Here is a 23,247-nt window from a genome sequence, read left to right on the forward strand (position 1 = left end):
CCATGGATAAACAATGTTCATTGTCTCTTCATGACTGGATAGACAGAGATGAAATGTTTTACTTTTTCTAAGAAACTCTGGGTGTCCAATAACTAAATGTCCACCAACTGAAGACCAAGAAAGAAAGTATGCACACACAATGAGATCAAAGGAGAATGTTCTTAGGACACAAAGGCACAATGCCTATGTGCATCTGACCACATAAAATAGTATTTATCAAGCTGGGTGCCAGCGGCTCCTGCTTGTAATCCTAGCTACTCAGGAGGCCGAGATCTTAGGATCATGGTTTAAAGCCAGCCTGGGCAGGAAAGTCTGTGAGACTCTTATTTCCCATTAACCACCAGAAAACTGCAAGTAGAGCTGTGGCTCAAAGTGGTAGAGTCTAGCCTTTAGCAAAAAGGCTGAGGGACAGCACCCAGGCTCTGAGTTCAAGTCCCATGACTGACCAAAAAAAAAAAAAGGAAAAGAAAAAAAATTATTGAGCTCAGGAAAAGGAAACATTTTTCTTGTTGCTGCTTTTGCTTTCTTTTCTTTTTCTCCTGTTTGTTTATCTGTCTTTGGGATGGCAAGAGGGGAGCACGCAAATGGAGGGATAAAGGGCAAACGAATGCAGCAGTGGTACTCGCTAGACACTATGTTGAAAATGAACCAAACAACTTGTAGATGGGAATGGGAGGGGAAAACTGGTAAAAAGCAAGGGAAGGGGTATTATCCAGAAAGAGATGTACTCTTTACCTGACTTATATAACTGTGACCTATCTGTACATCACCTTTATAATGACAATTTTATAAAGCAAGTATGGTGGGTCCACACGTAGGAGCACAGAGTTCACAAGGCAGTGTGAACACCCCTAGATAGTAAACAGCTCAGTTCTCTAAATCTCTGACCATACAAAACACTGTTCACACACACACACACACACACACACACACACACACACACACACACACACACTTTTTTTGTGTGTGCCAGTACTGAGGCAAAATAAATTCTGTAGGACATTCTTAGTGCCCAGCAGGGCATGAGTGACAATGGGACAAGTCGGAGGGGCCCGAGTGTCCATTATGATTCAGCCACAGTGGAGACAGGACAGTTATCATCTGGGCACAGCTGCCATCCCACGCCACATGATTACATCTGAGCCCTCTGTCTCCACCTTCCCGTGACTCACCCTCCTGTCCACCTTCTTTTATCATGTAGTTCCCACATTGCTCCTGGAGCATTTGGCCCTTGGTAATGGTATAAAGTCAATAGGCAGGAATTTGTTGTTGTTGTTTTTTAATCCAACACTAGCAGTTAGCTGAATGACAGGCAGACAAGTGATTCAGCCACCGTGGCTTTCTCTAGAAGACCGTTGTGAATTAACTGGCTTTGAAACAGGCATTGAACCAAGAGCTGGAGGAAGCGAAAATGTAAACTCATTCATCCTGAGTCTATTGTCTCTCAGACAAAAGAGAGTTGCTATTATATGATGCCAAGAGAAGGGAGGATGGATGGACGTGGCTGTGCTGGTGAGAGAATATGAAGGACCCAAGAGTGCGCGCCACTGGCAACCCTAGCATGGGTTCAAAGATGAAGGTGGCATGCTTGTTGCTCCTGGGGCTCACCCTGAGGTTTGGGGCCACCATTGTGAAGCCAGAAGAAGGCAGCTTTTGCTCTAAGAGCCAGGTGGCCTTCAGAGATGCTTGTTATGAATTTGTACCACTTGGACGTACGTTCCATGGGGCCCAGGGCTGGTGTGAAGGGCAGGGAGGCCATTTGGTCTTCATTCCAGATGAAGGTACCCAGCGGTTTCTTCAGATGCACATCTCCCAGGACAGAGAATGGTGGATTGGACTCACAGGAACCTCAGCACCCAACGGGACCTCAGCAGGTAGGTGCTGCATCGCTGTGTTTTGCCGGTAGCTTACGATACAGATCGTCACCATTGCTTTTTACCCAGGTATTCCTTGGAGCAAACTAATACTCCAAATTCTCATGGTAAAGATACCCTTCTCTTTGATCATTTGTGGATCACATGAGAGAATTCATGCATAGTATAAAGCATAGAAGATAGAAATATCCATCTGCATCCATCCTTTTGTGTTTGGAGTGAGGTAGGGTGGGCTAGAGATTGAACCCAGGGCCTGGTGCCTGCTAGAGAAGACCCCACTGAATGACAGCTCCAGACCTGCATGTACACAGTTCTAGCTGTGATTCCTTCAGTTCCTGCTAGAGTAGCACTGGGCACTACTCTCCAGACTTTGTGACTATTATTTTGTTGATTGTTACAATAACCAATGGGAAAAATGATGATCGTTTTCCTCGTGAGCAAACAATCTCAGATAATAGTGACCTAGCTATTTTCAAAGTATACCCACATGTCTTACTCATTTTTATGAGATTAGAGCAGGTCTGGAAGCCAACTGGGAAGAACATGCCTAGAACCCAGCTATTCAACAAGAGAAGGCAGGAGAACTATGAGTTCAAGACTGGCCCTGTATCAAAGACAAAATAAAATAAGCTGGGTGCTGGTGACTCATGCCTATAATCCTAGCTACTAAGGAGACTGAGTGAGATCTGAGGATTGCAGTTCAAAGGCAGTCCAGGCAGAAAAGTCATTGTGAGACTCTTATCCCCAATTATACTAGCCTTCAGTACAAAGAGGCTCAGGGACAGCACTCAGGATCTGAGTTCAAGCCCTACATACAACTGACAAAAAAAAGACAAAATTAAACTTAAAAATAGTTGAGGGCATAGGTTAAGTGGTAGAGCACTTACCCAGCAAGGGTGAGGAAAGGAAGAAGGTAGGGAAGGAAGGGAGGAAAGAAGATCAAGTGCTTTGCACAGCTCCACTTCACAAGATGTCATGTTACTCCTCCTGAAACTCTCCCTACCCCTCCCCTCCCCTCTGCTAGGGCTTTCTCCCAGTCCCCAACAGCCAGGTGAGTCTTTCTCTCCTGTGTACCTGTGGATCCCTGGCGCTCCCCACAAGAGCACTCTGGCATGATGGAAATGGTTCAGGCATCTAGACTATGAGCCCTTTGACAGAAGAAAGCACATTCAAAAGTGGACAGAGATACACTTACATTTAATCCTTATACTCACCCAGGAAGCAGGCATGGCTACTCTTGTTTCGGAGGTAAGACACAGAGATGAATTGAGTTGCTCCAGCAACTCCTAAGTCTGACTTCTACCCCATCGTCCTGGGGCTCAGGAACTCTCTTTGCTCCTGTAGAAGCTGCTGGGGTTTGGAAATGGGTATCTTGGTCCCTGCTGAGCACCCACAGGGGTCTACCAATAGATATGGAAGTGTTTGAATAAACCAGTAGCCAAGGAAACTCACATAAGGAACTCAGAGCCAAGGGATTCAAATTCTTAAGATACCTTTTTGTAAGACATGTGTTGAACGGTTTCTTGACTTCTAGATGCAACAATTGGGACTCTGCGTGCAGTGAAAGCAGCTGGCTGCCTCCCAAGGGATACTGGGAGCTATTACAGAAAACAATGCAGCTTTACCTAGGCTGATAGGAAGCACCTGAAAGATTTAACTCGATTTAAGAAGCAAGGACCAAAACCCAGTGAGCAACACAATAGCACTTACATAAACAGATTTCAGGCACTCATAAATGCTAATATGTGGATCAGAGTCAGCCTACAATGATTTACAAGAAACCCAATAATGGGAGCAGCCGAGAGGTTGAGAGAGGGAAGAGGTTTGCATTTTGTATTCTTTCATATGATTTGACATTTACAATTGCTGCATGCATTTTCTTGTCAAATCAAACAATTACATTCTGAGTCTGTCTACCCTTCCTCCCCCTACTTAGGATTGAACTTGGGGCTTTCCCAATACTAAGCAAACGTTTTGCCACTGAGTCAACCAACCCTCTTGCTTTTCATTTTGTTTTGGAGATGATCTTGTGAACTACATTTGCTTTTGCGGATCTTGAACTTGAGATCATCCTGCTGCCATCTCCTGGTGATAGGGACTACAGTCATGTGCCACCATGACAGGTTTTTAAATAGTGTGTGTGTGTGTGTGCACACAAATGTGCACGCATATGTGCACACATACACACACAGATCCTGGAGCTTGAACTCAGGGCTTAAGTGTCAAGGCTAGTGCTCTACCACTTGAGCTACAGCTCCACTTCTGGCTTTGCATAGCTTATTGGAGGTAAGAGTCTTACAGACTTTCCTCCCCAGGCTGGCTTCAAACCACAATCCTCAAATCTCAGCCTCCTGAGTAGCTAGTATTATGGACATGAGCCACCAGTGCCTGGCCCAGCTTTAAATCTTAACAATAAAGCTTTACAGCAATATATATATATATATATATATAGAGAGAGAGAGAGAGAGAGAGAGAGAGAGAGCGCTAGTAATATATATGTGTGTGTGTGTGTGTGTGTGTGTGTGTGTATGAGTGTGTGAGCGATGGGGCTTGAACTCAAGACCTGGGCGTTGTCCCTGGGCTTCTTTTACTCAAAGATGGTACTCTACCACTTTGAGCCACAGCACCACTTCTAAATTTTTGGTAGTTAATTGGAGATAAGAGTATCAGGGACTTTCTTGCTGGGGTTGACTTTGAACTGTGATTCTCAAATCTCAGCCTCCTGAGTAGCTAGGATTAGAGTCATAAGCCACCAGTGCCTGGCCCAGCTTTAAATCTTAACAATAAAGCTTTACAGCAATATTTTCCAGGCTCTGAGGCAAGGTGAGTGTATTCTACCTGAACTCAGGCCTATCCAAACACATCTGAGCAGGGACCCTGCTTCAGGGTGGCACGCATGTGCAGGTGCACAGCACAGGCTATAACTGGACAGTGCTGGAGGTGTCATTTACTCATCGGACCGCCTGATGCTTGCCCTTCAATGTGGAGTCCCAATGCTTATATCTGAACATGTGAAAATGGAAAGCATGGACTCCTACTGGAGAAGGGAGGATTCATCTTCACAGAAGTTGAGTTGGAGCAAGCTCACCACGTTGAAGTGGCTAAGAGAGGAAGCCTGGTGGTTCTATTCCCATCCCAGGGCCCGGGACCTGGTTGGACACCTCAAATGTGAGCTACAGCAACTGGCAAGGCAGCCAGGCGGCACCTGCGCCCCACAGCTGTGGCTACATCAGGAGAGGCCCCTCCTCTGACTGGGCAGTGTCAGAGGACTGCACAGAGGCCTTTGCCTTTGTCTGCGAGTTTGGTGAGCTGGCCTGTTGGGGGATCTCTCCCCTGCCCCCTTCCCACCTGCTTGTCTGTAATTCCAGCTTCGTCTCTACCTCTACCTGGGGCTTCCAGATGTCTGCCCTTCACTTTCTGTCCCTCCTTCTCTATCTTAGGTTTCCTTTGGCCTTTCTTTCCCGTTCTCCTTAGCTCTCTGGATCTCTCTGTCTCTATACCCCCTAAAAAAAAAAAATCTCTTGGTGGATCACATCATTTCCACAGCTTTGCCCTTCTGGATTTCTGTCTTCTCTCTCCATTTAAGTCACTGCCCATTTACATATTTTTAATTTCCCCTCTGCTTTTCTGGAACGTTCTTCCCGTCTCTGCCTTCTGGCAATCTCCCTCCCAATTTCTGCCCATGTGATGTACCATATCTCCCTGATCCTGGCTTCTTGTCTCCAGATGCCTACCCCCTCCCCCTCGTCCTTGCACCTCCCAGTCCTGACCCCTGCGACCTCTGCACTTTCCCATCCATCAGTGCTTGCCCAGAGTACTGTGAACCCCCTAAAAGGTCTCCTTCCTTTTGCCACAGGGGTTGGCCAGAGCCTGGCCTGTGAGGGCTTCAATGCTACCATGCACTGTGGCTCAGGAGAGGTCATCCAGATGCAGGATGCCTTCTATGGGCGGCAGACCCCCTATTACTGCACCCAGGGCACCTGGGGTCCCTCAGACCTGGAGGAGGAATGCAGCTGGGCCAATGTCAAGGAGGAAGTGGCAGGTAAGTCCCAGAGCTCCCCGCTCCTTCTGGAGCAGAGTGTAATTGCTGGACTTCTGGATCCAGAAAAGGGTCTAGAAGTTCTATTCCTCTCCAGCTATGACTGTAGCCTCCCCCAAGGGTGGGAAGACTAGCCAGTCTCCATCAAAAGCGCTGAGCTGGAAATCAGAAGCTGATCCACCACATACATCAAACCCAGACTGTCGGGCAGGGAGGTCTCCACCCCTCCCCTTCCTGAGGACAGGGAACAACTTGGCCTATTAAAAAAAATGGAAACTCTTCAAACACATTGATAAGATTAGAAATAAATTGCCACGAACTCCTTGAGAGCCACTTCTACCTTTGTTAGATCTTCACACTATGTGACACTGGTTTCAGACTCTCAGGAAAAAACAAACAAGAACACAGCATTAAAAGGTTCCTACTGTAGAGCCCTCCCAGTCCTATTTCTGCCACAAATTCAGTGCCGATTAATTGCTCACATGGCTCTCTATTCTGCCTTCAAAACATTGTATAGTATTGTTTCCAGAAATAATACCGTCTTGCATGTGTCATTCTGTGATGTGTCTTCCTTAACATTGATTTTAAGGTGTATGGTTTGTCTTAATGCCTACTGTTCTATTTAATTCCATCTATCTTTTATAAAACTGTGCCATGAATTGTCCGTTGCCTGTTGAGAGGTGGATGGGTGGTTTCTCAGTCTTTGTCATTGTGCGGAATGCTGGGGCTGACATTGTATCTAGCGCTGTTATCCATGTGGGAAAGTTCCTCTAGGGCTTTGATTTTCTAAACTAGATGAATTCTCCTCTGAGCAGTGTGACAAGTTTCAGGGAGTATTTGGGGATGTGCGAAGTCCTGAGACTTCATCAGCCAGGACACCGGAGAGCCCTCTGCTGCATGCTTGGTGCATGCTTGTCCCGTCCACAGAGACCCAGCAAGGCAGGCTGTCAGCGGCTGCTCACCTCAGAAGGACGCAGCAGTTGTGCCCAGGCTGGGAGCCTTGGGCCTGGGCTCCCACAAATGCCCCTCAGAATTTCCCTTCTAGGCGCTGCTGCTACCCAAAGATCCTCTGAAGATTCAGGGATTGAAGCAAGATCCTCCCTGAGTTCCTCCCACTCAGGGTGGCATGGCTCATCTTCCTTGGAACTGCCCCTTGCTCCTCTCACCTCCACCTGTCCACCATGTTGTCCTCGCTCCCCTCAGGGCAGGAATGGGGAAACAAACTGCTCTATCAGCTCCTCGGTTCTCAGCAGCTCTCCTTGGGGGGGGGGGGGGGTCCAAGGAGGAAGGCCTCAGGTGGCCGGTCTGATGGAGGAGCTTCCCTCTGTGGCACAATAGAGCTAGGCAGGCTGTTTTCAAAAAGGATCACCTGTTAAGATTTGGAAACGAGCAGCCATACCTAAGGAGCACGTTGGAGAGGATGCCTGCACTCTGCTGGGAAAAGTCAGCAGAGAAGCCCTGGGAGGACCTAGGGATCCATTCATTCCTAAGTACCCTGATCATGCATTCATGAAGCAGGCCAATAAACGTTTATTGAGCATGGACATGATGCCATGTACTGACTTGGTCTCTGGACGTAGGCTGAATCAGTCTGTCTTTCAAAGGGCCCAAAGTCCACAGAGGAGGTATGTCTGTACAGGCAGCCACCTAACAGTAGTAAAGGAAAGCAAAAGGTACCCTGTATTTACTTGTACAAAATGTATCTGTACCACGTTGTGCCAGGCTGGTTTCTATGTTGGCTGGCACAGCAGTGAGCTGTGAACGTGACATGGATAAAAGCTCCCACTTTTTGGGGAATAGATGGATAGTGTTATGGATGTTCACAGTAGGAATACCCAACTCAGGCTGAGGGGGTATCCTGCTGGGCAGCATTAGCAATCATGCTAATGTAGCTCATGTGCAATGTAATGTAATCATGTGCATGTAGCTCAGTGATAGATGCCATGCCTAGCATGTAGCCCTGGGTTCAATCCTAACAACACACACACATACACACACAAACCCAATTTGAAGAACCAATTCTTAGTCAAGTACTGTGGCTCATGCCTGTAGTACCAGCTACTCAGAAGAATGATTTGAGGCCAGTGTAGGCAAAGAAGTTAGTGAGAGCCCATCTCAACCAATAAGCTCTGATGGAGGAATAAATAGGAGAATCACGGTCCAGGCCGGCTCAGGCAAAAATACAAGAAGAGACTCTATCTGAAAAATAATGAAAAGGATTAACTCAAGTGGTAGAGGGTCTACCTAGTAAGTATAAGGCCTGGAGTTCAAACCCCAGTACTACCAAAGCAAAAACAAAACAAGAGAATCAATTCTTACAAATGTTTTGAGCTGCATACAGTGACACATGCCTTGGGAAGGGTTGGCATGAGAACTACTTAAATAGCAAGGAGATCAGGTATAGCCCGGGCAACAGAATGAAGTTCCACCTTTAAAAAACTTAAAAGAGACAGAATGCTAGGCCTTTTAACAGAGGGGATTTAATGTGAGGAGATAGTTTTCCAAGTCATACAAGTGCTGGGCAGCCCAGCAGGCTGGCAAGTCACCCTCGTTCCTGCAACTGTGGTAGGATGAGATACCACGCTCATGAATATGTCAACCCACAAGCCACGGGGCCTCTTCAGATGTGGTGAAGGTTGCTACTCATCTGGTTTCCAGATGGAAGATTATTTGGGATCATTTAGGTGGACGTGAAGAGTAGACAACTGAACATAGAATTCAGGAATTTGAATTAAATGAAGCAATGGGAGACGTAGACTTGGAAGTCATGGGCATGTAGTTAATAACAGGACACAGTGAAAGCAGGCAGGAATTCAGGCCCAGGGGAGCTTTTGGGGCTGTGATGGTGGGGTATTTAAATATTTCAAAGCCTGGAGCAAACCTGAGTTTCCGAGAGGCAAAGGATGCCCAGGATACTCTCATGCCACAGTCTGCCCGGCCCCTCCTTCTAGACCCCTTCACAGGCATCTACCACATGAGCAGGAAGGAGGGGAACTGGATGACGGTGGAGCTCCTGGCGTGGATTCCCTATGCTGCTTCCTTTCATCAGCCCCCGGAACCCTGGATGAACACAGGATTCCTAATGTTGCCCACTCTTGCTGTTTCTTTTCCTTCCTCCCTCCCCGCCTCTCCCTCCCCTCCTCCCTCTGTTCCCCCCCTCTTCCTTCCTTCCTTCATTCTTTCTTTCTTTCTTTCTTCTGTTGGTTGTGGAGCCTGAACTCTGGGCCTGGGTGCTGTCCCTGAGCTCTTCAGCTCAAGGCTAGTGCTCTACCACTTGAACCACAGCGCCACTTCTGGTTTTTTTTCTGTTTACATAGTGCTGAGGAATTGAACCCAGTGCATGCAAGGCAAGCACTCTACCACTGAGCCACCTCCCCAGGCCTCTTGCTGTTTCTTGGGGGTGTCGATTTCTACTTAGGCCATTTGACTTGATGCTAGCCAACCCATGGTTCTCAGAATAGTCTTGGACTAGCAGCTTGCAGGAACAGCACCAGCATGCAGCACCAGCATGCAGGAACAGCAGCAGTATGCAGCAGCAGCATGCAGATGCATGCAGAAGCAGGAATAGTATGCAGGCGCTTGTTCTGACAGCAGAATCCTGGACCTCACCCAGGCCTGAGTCTGCTGAGTGAGAATCCCTGTTGAACAGGCCCTGGAACTCTACAGGGCCGGTGTGCAGCCCTCCAGGGGAGCTGGCACATGCTAAAGCCTGACAGCTTCCCAAATGGGAAGCTTCTAAGGGGCAGGAACCCTACTTTCCTGTTCTCTCAATACTTAGCCTGGGGCCCAGTCTTCAGTAGATGCTATGAGGTAGTTGTTGGGCGGATGGTGGGTAAAGGAATGAATGAGGAGGAACTTGAGTGAAACTCTACTAAGGGCCTGTCCTTGTGTTGTTCTTGCTTCTACCGGCTTCCCAGGCCAGTGCCAAGGGCTGCAGGTATGCCAGGTGGCAGCAGATGGGGCTTACTTTGGAGACCTGTGCCCCACTCAGGGCAGCTACCTGTGGGTCCAGTACCAGTGCCAAGAAGGTGAGTCTCCAACTTGCATGGACTTTGAAATCATCTTATTTCTGTTTGTCTGGCTTCACCTGGGGTGGGGGGTAGGGGTGGGGCCAGTCTGCTCTGTGCTGAGGGACCTCCTCCCTCCAAACTGCTTTCTGAGCATCCTTGCCTCTCCCGTGTGGCCCAACCTCTTGGGGTAAAGCATTTGTTGTTTCTATTGCAGAAATTAACTCAAAAGCTAAGTGTCAAACCAAACAAAAAAATCAACCCTAAGATCCTTCAAATCAAACCTCATGTGAAAGCCTCGCTTTCACAGGCTCACGCCTGTCATCCTAGCTACTCAGGAGGCTGAGATCTGAGGGTTGCGGTTCAAAGCCAGCCCAGGCAGGAAAGTCCGTGAGACTCTTATCTCCAATGAACCACCAGAAAACAGGAAGTGGCGCTGTGGCTCAAGTGGTAGCACACTAGCCTTGAGCTGAAGAGCTGAGGGACAGCGCCCAGGCCCAGTGTTCAAGACCCATGACTGACCACCCCCCCCCCCCCCAAATAAAACTGGTGAGGTGGAGTTCTGAGCATAGGTTTTGAGTGCGACGTGAAGCTCTGCTCCACATCGACATAGGCATCTCACGTTGGCTTGCAGGCCTGCGGCTGGTGCTGCCCAACGAGAGTTTCATCTTTGACAATGTCACCCTCTCTCTAACGTGGCTCCTCTCACCCTACATTGGAAACCTGTCCTGTATACTTAGCATGGGAGATGGGCACACTTTGGATCCCTACTATCCTCCCAGGTAAGAGGAATCTGTGCGCCTTCAGTCAGTTTGGCCCCATAACAAGCTGCCCGCCAATACCTAGTGACTCAGAACAGCAGTTATTTCGCATGGATCTTGGGAGGGCTGGGTGGCTTCTCGTGTTTGGGCTGACCATGCAGGTGCTGGATGGCCAAAGAAGGCCTTCCACCCTTGCCTGTCCAGTGGCTGGGGGTATACATACCCCCACAGGCTGGCCTCAGTTTGTTTCGGGGACGGGGGTGGGGGGAGAGAAAGGTTCCTAGCAGGGACAGTGAACTGTTATGAATCAGGTTTTTGTCCAGGTGGATAGGTAACTTCCCCCTGGAGTACAGAGTACAGCACCCTCAAGTCCCAGTGTGCACACCTGCTGCCTTTACCTGTGCCCTGCATCACCAGTGGATACTGGTACACTCCTTACTCATTGCCCCATCCAAGTAACATACTTCCACCTATTTTAGAGATGTGCTAGACCTCGCAGCTACCCACAAAGCTGCTCCTGTCATCTTGTTGGAATAAGAGGGATGTGTCACAGGAGCGCCCCAGCATGGATTTTAAGTACACAGAAGCCACACAATATCGCTCTCCCATGTTTACAGCCTCCTACTTCTGTCGAATGCCTCACTAGTCTCAAGAGGTAGATTTAAAAGCTGGATCCTTGTGTCCATCACAGTTACATACAAGGGCTGAGGAGGGGAACCCAGCCCCAAGTCGAAGCAGCCGGATAGAAAAGGCAGAGAATTCTGCTTTGGAATTGACCTTCTCACTTTGGATTTTCCATGCCTCGTGTCTGCTTGCTCTCTTGTTTCTCTGTCCTGGACACCTTTCTGCTGTCTGTACTATATGAACTATATGGAACAGTTTGCATGAGAAAAAAATGTGTTGGGCACTGGGTCACTGAGCGCCATCTACTGGCAGATATGGGAGCTGACATTGTTCTGTCATTCCAGGGGTGTCTGTCCACAGCTGTCCTGGAGGGTGGGGCTTGTTAGGAAACCCAAGGGGGCACAAGTCTTAGAGTGACTCAGGTGTACACAGGCTATTGGGAGCCCCAAAGCAATGGTCAGAGAGGACTCTACAACTGAAGCACTTTGGGGTTGCTATTGGGTTGAGGCAGGAGAGTGACTCTAGGGAGGAGGGAACCACCTGGCCTGTAGAAGCTCATACACTTCATAACTGCAACCAGTTCCTTCCTCCTGGGCTGCAGGGACTGTGGGGATGTGAGAGATGTTGGAGAGCTTCACAGGCTCTGGGCAGGAAGGGCCTTGGATGTCAGCCAGTCTGAGGAGATGGTTCTGAGGAGAGGGTGTAGGTTGAGTACCAGGAAACAGACTCATTTGGAGTGCAGGAAGCGAGGTGCTAAGATGAGGTAGAGGGGAAGTCAGACTGAGTCCAGAAGCAACAGAGCCGGGGTGATCCCAGAGACGCCCTGAGCTGGGATGGTTCCCAGATTGCCTTCAATTGGGACCAGATAGGAAACATTTACACCCTGGCATCCAGCAGCCCCTGGGCAAAGGATATTACCTTGGGTGAGACAGTACTCTCTCCTGAGGCAGTGTCAGGAGATGGGGTCCCCTGTGGTCCTGGACGATGTGTGTTCAATGTGTTCAGGCATGAAGGGGGTAGAGTCTGGGTAAGGCTCCACAGCATCCACTACAGAGGGGGAAAAGAAGAATCTTTAGGCCTGGGAACTGCGTGATTTATGTTGCTGATATCACTGATAGTGTCACTCAGGCTCACTGGACAATTTAAAGCGTATACGAAACTATAAGGAAAGAAATAGCTGGCAGACTTGATTCTAAAAAGGGGCAACTCTTACTGTCTTATGAATGTTATAGGAAAGTATATAATCCTTTCCTTTCAATAGGTTAAGTGGCCTACAATGCCATCCTACCATACAGACCCTGTGACGTTTGGCTTTAGGACCTAGCAGACCATTTCTTAGCCATTGGACCATCTAAATCCTCTTACAGCCCAGCCTTGGTTGGGTCTGCCTTCATTTTGTGTTCTAGGGGGCCAAGGCCCAGAGAGCTTAGAGGAGATCCTGGCTTACACAGGTAACCAGCAGGTCCAGCACACATCAGGTTTCCAGTTCCCGCCCTTTCTGCTCTGCCTGACCTGTCAGATGGCTCCTTCACCAACCTGGATGGCCACTGGTAGATGACATAAGAGAAAAGAACAGACTCTGGTGTTCTTTATATTTGGATGCTATCCACTAAGACCAGAAATACGAGCTTTCTTTTCTCCTGTCTTTTCAAAGAAAATGTATAGCTCAGTAAAGGCGAATACAGTAGCAATATGTATGTGTGTATGACAGTCTGGAATTATTTTTTTCAACATTTAATTGACGTATGCAACCTTTGTACTAAAAAGTATAGGCTGAGGATGTAGCTCAGTAACAGAACCCTTACCTGGCCTGCACAAGGCCCTGGGTTTGATTTCCAGTACTGTAAACAACAACTAAAACAACATAACACAAAACCAACCAACCCCATAAAGCTCAGTTCACTTTTCCCCAATGCTCACACTCAAGTAACCAGCACCAAGGTCAAGAAGGAACATGCCAGACCTCCTCAGAGCTTCCTGTGAGTATGGGGGCTTTAATACAGAAAGGAGTCCAGAGAGGGGTAAGAGTTGACTTGTGTGAACCTGTTTTCATCTTTGTGGGTATGTATATGTGAGTGTGTATGTAATGTTTGTTTGTCCCCGATGACAATAACATTTCTGACTGTGGCTGGCAGTGTGTCCAGTCGCGTGACCCACCAGTACACATCTCCAGGAGAATTCACTGTGTTTGTTGAGTGCACAACAAGCGAGTGGCACGTGACAGCTCAGAAGCAAGTGACTGTCCGAGACAAGGTGGGAAGGCTGAGTGTCACCGGGTGTGCTGGCCTGTTCCAGTCTAGAGCCAGCCCCGTCTGCCAGGCTGTCTTTGGGGATCCCCTGTGGCTTCAGGTGGAGCTTGATGGAGGTGAGCATGCAGAATCCAAATGGCAGAATCTGATTTCTTGCAAGTCCATTTGGCTAACTCCCAGGGCTTAATGAAGTGTAACAGCCAGCCCTTACTGAGTTGGCATTTCAGCTGTCATCTATCCATTTATTTAGCACTTAGGAGTAACATTCACTGTTTGAAGTGTTGTGGCTACACTAGAACATACTGGATATGTTAGCATTACCTCCATGTTATTGATGGAAAAATGGAGGTAGAGAAGGTTGAGGAACTCGCCAAAGGCACAGTCTCATAAGCCAGTGAGAACTCCCAGCCCTCCGGAGGGTCTTTTTTGAATGTCCGTAGCCCTGACGCAGGAACTGAACTTCTAATCATCTTGCCGTTGGGGGAGTGTGAATAGCCCTCTCAGGCCTAGCAGCTGGACCTGAGTCCATCTGAGCATGGCTTGGCATAATCACGTCGCCCCCAGTCAGGGATAATATCCAGCCATACACTCTGGGACAGCCACACCAGCTGCTATGGCCAGGATCCATTCTGATGGGTCACAGTGTCTCTTTCTAATTGGTCACAGAGGCCATGTTGACTAGGCATCATATCCATTCTGATTGGCCAGTGTGTCCATTCTTATTGGTCATGGCACACACTCTGATCCGTCATGGTATCTTTTCTGATTTGTTATATAATTCATTCTGATTGGCCAGTGTCCATGCAGATTCCTCAGGGCATTTATCCTAATTGATCAGTACACAGTTTCAGATATTGTTTTTAAATAAAACAATTTCTCTCAATAGAGATCTTGGCTGAGACCCCTCCTCATCCAGGACAGCATCTTTCCAAGAGATACAGGTCTAGTTTGGGATCTGGACCAAGACCTGCTGATATAACTGGCTCAGCTCAGTGCCATGGAAATGATGACTTGGTCTAGAACCTCACTCTAGCAGTCACTTAATGACACAGCACTCTCGAGACTCCTTTTCTTTCTTGTTGACTCCTTGTGCTTGTTGACTGCAGATGGCTGCTAAGTGCAATTGGGGAAACTTAAGCCTTATTCATTTATTCTGTTCACAAATATCATTAAGTTCCAACTCTTTGCCAAGGGTGTGAAAGTTAGGGCTCCTGCTTACATTTCCATCCGCCTCCTCCATCTCTTTATCATCACCATGGAAACAAGAAATACACTAGCTTGGTTTGTATTGAAAAGAATATTTATGTGTTATTGAAAATATCTGATTTTCTGAGGCAACCAAAATAGTGAACATCCAGTTAGGATGACCTTTTGCAGACTGGGAACCCCCACTTCTGGAGAACAGGCTGAGTTCTCATGTTATCAGGTTCTAGGCGGTCACCAGTACAGATGGAACTGCTGAAAATAAGACTGAGGCTCATTCTCATGGTGGAAATCAGCCCTCCTCAGAGATGCTGTCTTTTCACCTTCCTCCTCTGAGGATATCCCAGTCAACAAAATGTTCCAATGTTTTCGTTACAAACTATTAGGTTCACATGCATAGTATGAATTAGAATATGAAAATAAGCAGAGAGGATCCCAAAAGGAAAAAACAATCACTAATCCAAGACTCAACATAATCTCTGTGAACATCTGGGGAGAGCCATATTCCTTCCATGGGCCTTTAAAATTTTCTTCTTTTCTTATTTTTGTGTGTGCTGATATTGAGACTTGTACTCAGTGACTCACATTCTCACTTAGCTTTTCTGCTCAAGGCTGGTGCTCTACCACTTAAGCCATACCTCCACTTCTGGAATTTTGCTAGTTAATTGGAGCTAAGGGTCTCTCAGATATGTCTGTCTAGGCTGGCTTTGAACTAGGATCCTCAGATCTCAGCCTCCTGGGTAGCTAAGATCGCAAGTGTGAGCCACTAGAGCCTGGCCCTTCCCTATTTCCTTAAATCTGTGTACATATTTATAACCAGAATCTGAAAGTAGAGCTTGAGTCTGAATTATCACAGTGCCATCACCTGTATAATTGTTGACAACCTTTTTACAATTTTATTTCTACCCCATGTAGGGACAGGGGTGAGTTACACTGTGCTCTGGGATAACATGACTCTGGCTGAGTTTGCCACCCAAAAGGGCTCGATGCCCCACAATCTCACGCTGAACAGAGAAACGCAGGAGCTCATGGGCCCAGGGACGCACCTCCTAGAGATCCAGGCCATCAGCAATGGCACCACCTCTGCATCTTCTGGAAATGTCACGGTCCACTTTGTGGAGTTACTATCGGGGCTGCAGGCCTCCTGGACTTCCAACCACATGCAGCTCGGCCAGGACTTACTGATCAACGTCTCAGTGGCTCACGGCACCCCTGATGAGCTAACCTTTGAGGTGGTGGGACTCGATGTAAAGTTCTCCCAGAAGGAAGAGCACACTGGAGAGCTCCCTGGGACTTACCCTGTGGTGCTTCCTGTTGAAGGTATCTGGGATTGATTGGTGGCGCCTCTTCCCTTTCTGACCCAGTGCCAGGCAGCATTTCAGTGTGGTTCAGTCCTCCCAGGTCTTACTTAGTGCTCCTGCTTGGGTCCTCCCTTCCTTCCCCGTGTGGAGGAGACATCTGTCCTTACAGGGCCTGCAGCTGTGGGCTTCTCAATATGGTGTCCAGAACTTAGTGAACAGGAAAATATACTCAATACACACCCTGGAATCTGGATTTTGCTTTCTACCACCGACGGGAAAATTATTCAGTAAGAGGAGTTTAAACCTTACTGACTGCCAAAAATCTCTACTGTCCTGTGCCTTTTTTTTTTTTTTCTCATTCTCAGGTGATTACAGGTTTCTCCCACTAAGACAAATAGACCTGGGCCACTGCAGAGAAAACGGGAGCTGGAGGGCGGAGCGAGGGGATGGAGTGGGCCATACGCACTTGGTGGGGCCGGCTCCGTGCTGGCTGGCTTGGTTTGGGCTGGCTGGCTGGCAGATGTGTGAAGCTGCCTCTTGTGGAAGGTCTGTGGGCTGGGCCACAGCTCCCAGAACAGGGCAGAGCTTCCCAGTCAACTGGGCACATCTGTCCCACAGCTGTCTTTCCTGGTCTCTCCCTATTCTTCTGCTGAATCTTCTCATTCTCTCTGACCTCCCATACGGCCTCCGTCCCCTCAGGCTCACCTCCGACGCTTGGAAAATTCTTCCCCATTCTTGGCCCACTGGAAGCCGACTGTGGTTACTTGCAGACACAAGTGCAGGCATGGCAGCCTTTCATTCCCTTCCTCCTCCCCCACCTCCACCACAGGCAGCTCCTCCTGCCTGTCACAGGGTCCCCAACCTTGAAGGAAGCATCCCCTTGGAAGACCTCTCCAGGAAGTCCTCCACTGCCACCCCTCCCCCCCATATGGATTAGCTGCCCTCTCCAAATAAAAACCTTCCAAACCTCTCTCCCCCTCCACTCTGGCAATCCTTTTTAAAAGTTTTGGATTCGTGACCTGGAGTTTGAGGACAGGACTGGAGAACAAGAAATTGCCAGCACTGAAGACATGATGCAGAGAGGGCCTGAGCCCTTTCCTTCACAGAGAACAGGACTGTGTGCCCGGTCCCTGCCTGAAATGGAGGGCCAATCATGCAATCGTACCACACTGTTTTCTCTGCAGAAATCACCACTCTAATTTGATTAATGAGCATCGACTTATTCACCTTTGAAACGCAGCTCTGCAGCTCTATTCCTGCTCCAACCACAGCATTTCCCTCTCTCCTGAGGTTGAAGTGACCCCAGCCCGTACCTGTGATGTCCCCATGCCAATTCCTGCCAGTGTGGCACTTACTGTCCAAGTCTACTACTTGTGATGGTCCTGGAGCACAGAGACTGTGTTCCTTCATCTCCATGTCCCCAGAGACTGGGCCACGTTCAATCCATGCTGGGAGGAGGGTCAGAGACTCAGCAGCGGTCCTCGGTTTGCAGGAAGAAGCCTCACTGGGGAGAGTAGACTCAATGTAGGTTAAATAGTTAACAACAGCACTATCACGCTCACCCTTCACCTTTTTGCATTGCAGGTACCTTTCTGGTCACCGTGTTGGTGCGGAACACCTTCTCAAACTTGAGCTTGGAGGTCGGGAACGTCACTGTCACAGGCAAGGCATTTGTGTTACAGGGAGTCTCGTGCATGGAGGTAGCTTAGCGTCTAGAGAGTGGCTCTTCCTACAGGCCTCTGAATACAGTCTCATGCTCCAAATACCCACAATTCCATTTAAAGAGGCAACAATCAAAAATATTAGAAATATCCATCCCTACTGCACATGTGCTTTGTTCTCTTCATTATTCTCTAACCAACACAATGCAGCAGCTCTTCACATAGCACTTTCATTATTCTGGCTACTTTAAGTAATCTCGAGGTGATTTAAAGTCTATGGAATGGGCTGGGGTGTTACTCAGTGGTAGATTGCTTGCCTGTCACGTGAGAGGCCCTAGGTTTCAATACTAGCACTGGAAAAAACCCCAACAAAATATGCCTACAAAGTGATAGACATCCATTGTATGCAAAAGACTTTGCAATTTTATATAAAGGACTTGAGCATCCTCAGACTTGAGTATCCATAGGGGATCCTAGAACCAATCTCAGGTTCTGGGGGACAATTATAGGGTGAAACTTTCAACTACTGACATAGAATTCTAAAAGTTAGTATTCATTATGTATTTTGTTTGTATTCATTATGACATTTTAGGCTGGAAAGAACAGAAAGTCAGGCTGGGAAAGTGGCTTAGTGGTAGAGTGCTTGCCTAGCATGCATGAAGCCCTGGGTTCAATTCCTCAGTACCACATAAACAGAAAAAGCCGGAAGTGGCGCTGCTGTGGCTGAAGTGGTACAGTGCTAGCCTTGAGCAAAAGAAGCTCAGGGACAGCGCCCAGTTCCTGAGTTCAAGCCCCAGGACTGGAAAAAGAAAGAAAGAAAGAAAGAAAGAACAGAAAGTAAATCTAATGGCTGTAAATTCAGAAAATTCTTGTCTTGTATAAGAAGTTAGAAGGCAAGTGGTTCTAGGACTTTGTAACATCAGCAGGGACCCAGGCTCAGTCTACCTTTCAGCTCTGTCATCCTCAGAGCATTGGCTTCAGTTCTGTTTCTCAGGGAGTCAAGATGGCTGCTGCAGCTCCAGATGGTGTGTATCAACCTGCATTTTTCAGCAGACACAGGACATTTCTTCACAGGCATGTTTTATATTAGGAGGGAAGTCTTTCTTACAAAAGCACCCAGCAATCTTTAACAAACTTAAGGTCATGCATATAAGGGATGCCAGGCAGATGGATATGCAGAATTTTCAGGTTCTGCGGAGAAAGTAGGTTCTGGCTGCTAAGAGAGTGTGGAGTAATGGACCATCACAGAGCTTAAAGTTTACCCTGAGAGTTTGTTGTCAGGACTTTCTGAACAATAAGGAATAGGAAAGCAGTTCAGCTTATCCCAAGTCAAAAGGAAACATTATCAGGTTAATAAATGAGCAGCCCAGGGTTTGCCCGGCACCGTGAGTACACCTGGATCCATCCCTTAGGCTGCATCTTCAGAAATCTGTGCCTCTCTATCTCTCAGTCCTGAGTTGGCATCATTCGAATTCTCCCTTCTCTAGCAGTAGCAAAGTAGTGGCAAGGTGGGCCTAGACTGGGATCCTTAAACACAGCCCTGCTGGGTACTTATGGCAGAAGACGGAGGCTGCTTCTTGCTGGTCCACACTTGGTGGGACCCTGGTCCCACCTGTACCAGCTGCTGAGATTGTGGGAGCTGGTACTCAGTTTGGGCAAGACAGGATCACAGGCACACCCTGGAGTGCAGTGAAGGGGAAGAGAAGACAAAAGAGATGGCTTCTCCGGGAAAGAATGGCACATCCATGCTGTTAACTAAAGAAGAGGGCATGGAAGCCTGATGGGAAAACATCCTCAGAAGTCTGTCGCTCGAGTTTCTATCTTCATCATCACACTTTAGTGAAGCATCAACCCACATTAACATTCAGCGTCTCCAGGGCATATTAACGGAAGGTACTTTTTGCATCTTCACGAACCACGCTACAGAACTGGCATTCTGTGTCCCAGACCCTGGGGAAAGAGAGATTCCCCTTAGTCTCATTTGTAGATGAGGAAATTAAGACTTAGAAGCTGCCCAGGATCACAGAAGCAACAAGAAGCCCATAGCAGATGTGGAAATGTGCCATGGTGGGCCATAGCTGCTTGCACAGGTTCAGCCACCTCCTCTCACTCAGCATGCAGGAACGTCAGTTCCACCATGGAAATTAACAGATGCTAAAGTCAGGGCTCCTCCTCCTGCCCCTCACTTGGCAGCAAATCTCAGAGGCCCACAGATGGGCCTATCTAACAAGATCCTAGTTCATCCTCTGCTTCCTGGCCACCATGAGGTAAGTTGCTCTTTCCACCGGGCCCACTGCTGTCATGGACTGAAAGAACTGCAACATAAGCCTAAATAAACCTTACCTCCCTTTAAGTTGTTTCTCCCAGGTATTTGGTCATAGTGATGTGAAGTCTGACAAACACAATTTGCGTTGGTAGCTACTTCCTCCTTAACTATCAAAGAGGTGTCTTCATGCAGACATGGTATTTTTGCTTTTGCCCTTTTACTCAGCTCCCCTGAACTGTTTACTAATAGAGGCTGCTGCCCTGAGGGTGGGTTCTTTTCTTTTTTGAGATGAGTCTCTCTGTATTGCTATAGTATGCAAGCTGAACTCAGACGTGTGGACTCAAGTGATCTTCTTGCCTTAGGACTGTATCCAGATGATTCTGTCTTTTGACAACCTTTAATAAGGCTCTCCACTAAGCTGAACATTTACCTCTACCTTGTTCACAGCCACTTTCAGTATGCAAGAACCATCTGGAATGAATCCTGGAGAAAAGAAGGTTAGTATCTTTTTCAGACATATAACTTCACAAGAAAAAGATGTGATTGGAGTTGTGTGTGGCTCAAGTGGTAGAGCCAACGATTGAAAGCATGAGCCACTGAGTTCAAGTCTTAGTCTCAGATTAAAAAAAAAAAGTAGATGTGATCCTTGTCTTCATGAAGCTCACTGAATGAGATTAAACGAATTAGAAGAATTCAGAAATTTAAAATTGTGGTAGATATGCCACAAGGACCACTAAGATGCTGCGGTAGTAACCGTCCGGTTGGTGGGGAGGTATCTAGGAATATAGTTAGACAAGTCCTCCCAGGAGGGAATGTGTAGACCGGACAGTCTGCAGAGTCTGAGCTTTCCAGATGGGTAGGCTGAGAAGGCCTGGAGGCTATTAAAGGCCCGAGGTCAGAGTGGCTGGAGCCCAGGTGGAAGGGACACTAAGAGATAACCAGGATGGGTGGAGGCCAAGGCAAGGAGTTTGCATTTTATTCTCGGGCCATGGGAGGCCACTGGAGGTTGGGTTTCATTGTAGGCTGTACAGTGAAACTACAGGCTTAGCCTTCTAGGTTTGAGCAAGAGGCCTTGAAGCCTGAGTTGTTTAACAGGTCCCACCAGAATTTATTCCCAGAACACACTGTGTGCCTCTCCCTAGAACCCATATGCCCTTTCCTCCTCCTTCAATTGTTCTGGGATTCTGCTCTGTGGGAGCTTCCCCGGGCTCCTGGACCTGAGTACAAAGGTAAAAGCTCTTTGTTCTCCTTTTCGCCAAATCCACAGCAACCCCTGGAAACAGATGCTATCAAGGTCCCTGGAAGAACAGAAGCAAAACTGGCTGAGGCCTCTGGCTGAGACAGGCCTCCAAAGGCCTGCATATTTTTCTCTTTTTATGGTACTGGCCTCTAGCATATTAAGTCAGAATTATCCCACTTAAGCTGCATCCCCAGCCTTTAAATTTTTAAAAATTTCTAATCCATTTTTCACTTTTGGGGGGGGGGGGTGGTTTGAAGTCAAGGCCTGTGCTTGCTGGGTAGGCACCCTGTCACTCATACCATACTCCCAGGTCTTTTCCACTCTGGTTATTTTTTAGATAGGCTTTTGCCTTCTGCCTGGGTGTATACCTGGACCATAATCCTTCTATTTCAGTCTTCCAATCCTAGCTGAGATGACAGGTATGTGTGACTGCACCCAGATTCTTCCCATTGAGATCGAATCTCATAGGTTTTTCTACCTGGGCTGGCCTAGAAGCACAACTGTCCCAATCTCAGCCTCCCAGGTAGTTTAGGATGACAGGCACATACCACTATATCTGGATATGGACTGAGAAAGGGCCTGGTGAACTGTCTGACCTGACCTCAAACCATGATACTCCTAAGTCTGACTCCTAAGTAGCTAGGATGACAGATATGCTCCATCACAACTTATCTTGCACTTGTTTTTGAGACAGTCTCGAAAACTTTGCCCTGACTGGTCATGAACTCATTGTCTTCTGACCTCTGCCTTCAAAATACTTGGATTTACAAATGTACACCACAAAGCATGGCCCAAGACCTAAATTCTGCCTCTTTCTTTCCAGTTTACTAGTTTCATGGGATTCATAGTCATTGCTCTGAGTTCTAATTGTCAGTGTATGTGCCCGGCTTTCCTAACTTTAGGGCAAGGGCTTGTCTTGTTCCTAGATCTCTAGGCATCCTAATGCTAAGTCTGTGTATTGAATGCATGATGGGTCCTGAGCCCACACTTAGAATAAATTTACTTACCCAGTGACTGTGAACAATGAACTCCATGTCCCATGAAGGCAGCCAGGTGCGTCAGCCAGGGTCTTTCTCTGCTCCATGTCTCACACTGTAGCTACTCTTGGTACACATTGTAAGGTCCGCTCTTGGATGGTGAGCAGACTCCACCCTCCTCGCAGCAAAGTCTCCACCCAGTACCTGCGTTACCTAGGCAACTGGAACACCTGGAAGAGGTCACATCTGCATCCGCTGAGGTCACATCTGAATTTGATGTGGCCACACCTTTCTCCGCCCATACCCTACATAAGGCCTAGCCCAGGCCCAGACTCTCTCTCTTTCTCTCTCTGTTCGTTTCTAGCTCTTGCTCTTGCTCTTCTTTTCTAGCTCTCTCTGCTCTCTCTCTGCTCTAGCTCTTTTCTCTCTCTTTCCCAGCCACGTGGAGTGCCAACCTTGCCTGGTCCCAGCAGGTCTATGAATAAACCTACCCCTTACCCGAATACCACGTGAGTGCTACTGTTCTCACCCCTCTCTCTGCTCTTTTCTAGCTCTTTCCTCTCTTTCCCAGCTCTCTCCTTCCCAGGCCTTTCCCAGCCACGTGGAGTGCCAACCTTGCCTGGTCCCAGCAGGTCTACTGAATAAACCTACCCCTTACCTGAATACCACGTGCGTGCTGGTGCTGTTCTTACTCGGCTACCTCTTTTTAAAAACCTAACACACATTGCTCTAAGGTAGAGGACAGGCTGGCCACAGCACAGTGAGGCCAAGTCATTTATGGAGATATGCCTCACCAGTGTCCCCTTCTTCCGCAGAGAGACAAGGGGGATTTGGAGGTATATGTCAAGCCTGGTCTGTACGTGGATCCTTTCACAACAGTCACTCTGGGCTGGCCAGCTGATGACGAGGACTTCCGCTTCCGCTTCCGCTGGTCCTGTGGTAGGTGGTGTGAGTTCTTGGGCTGTCCTTTCTGGGAAATGGCAGATAGCATCAGGTTATGTTATCATTTTTCTTTGTCTTCACAAGCACATCACTTAGGCCTGAT

At 47.9% G+C, this 23,247-nt stretch overlaps 1 protein-coding gene and 1 non-coding gene across 2 annotated transcripts in view; one reads left to right on the forward strand and one right to left on the reverse strand.

The window, feature by feature from the left end:
* Positions 1–1,561: 1,561 nt before the first annotated feature.
* Pkd1l2 (polycystin 1 like 2) overlaps positions 1,562–23,247 on the forward strand; it is a 69,814-nt gene continuing 48,128 nt past the window's right edge. The window contains 10 exon segments of the mRNA XM_042700599.1: positions 1,562–1,874; positions 5,014–5,178; positions 5,731–5,916; positions 9,831–9,941; positions 10,555–10,702; positions 13,441–13,670; positions 15,673–16,077; positions 17,643–17,720; positions 20,433–20,482; positions 23,018–23,141. Coding sequence (XP_042556533.1) covers positions 1,562–1,874; positions 5,014–5,178; positions 5,731–5,916; positions 9,831–9,941; positions 10,555–10,702; positions 13,441–13,670; positions 15,673–16,077; positions 17,643–17,720; positions 20,433–20,482; positions 23,018–23,141 — 1,810 coding nt within the window.
* On the reverse strand, positions 17,071–17,204 carry LOC122126281. Its single transcript, XR_006150872.1, has one exon. It is a non-coding gene; the product is annotated as a small nucleolar RNA SNORA57 (small nucleolar RNA).

This window comes from Dipodomys spectabilis, unplaced genomic scaffold (genome assembly GCF_019054845.1).
Source record: "Dipodomys spectabilis isolate Male_0828 unplaced genomic scaffold, ASM1905484v1 ptg000273l, whole genome shotgun sequence".
NCBI classification, from domain to species: domain Eukaryota; kingdom Metazoa; phylum Chordata; class Mammalia; order Rodentia; family Heteromyidae; genus Dipodomys; species Dipodomys spectabilis.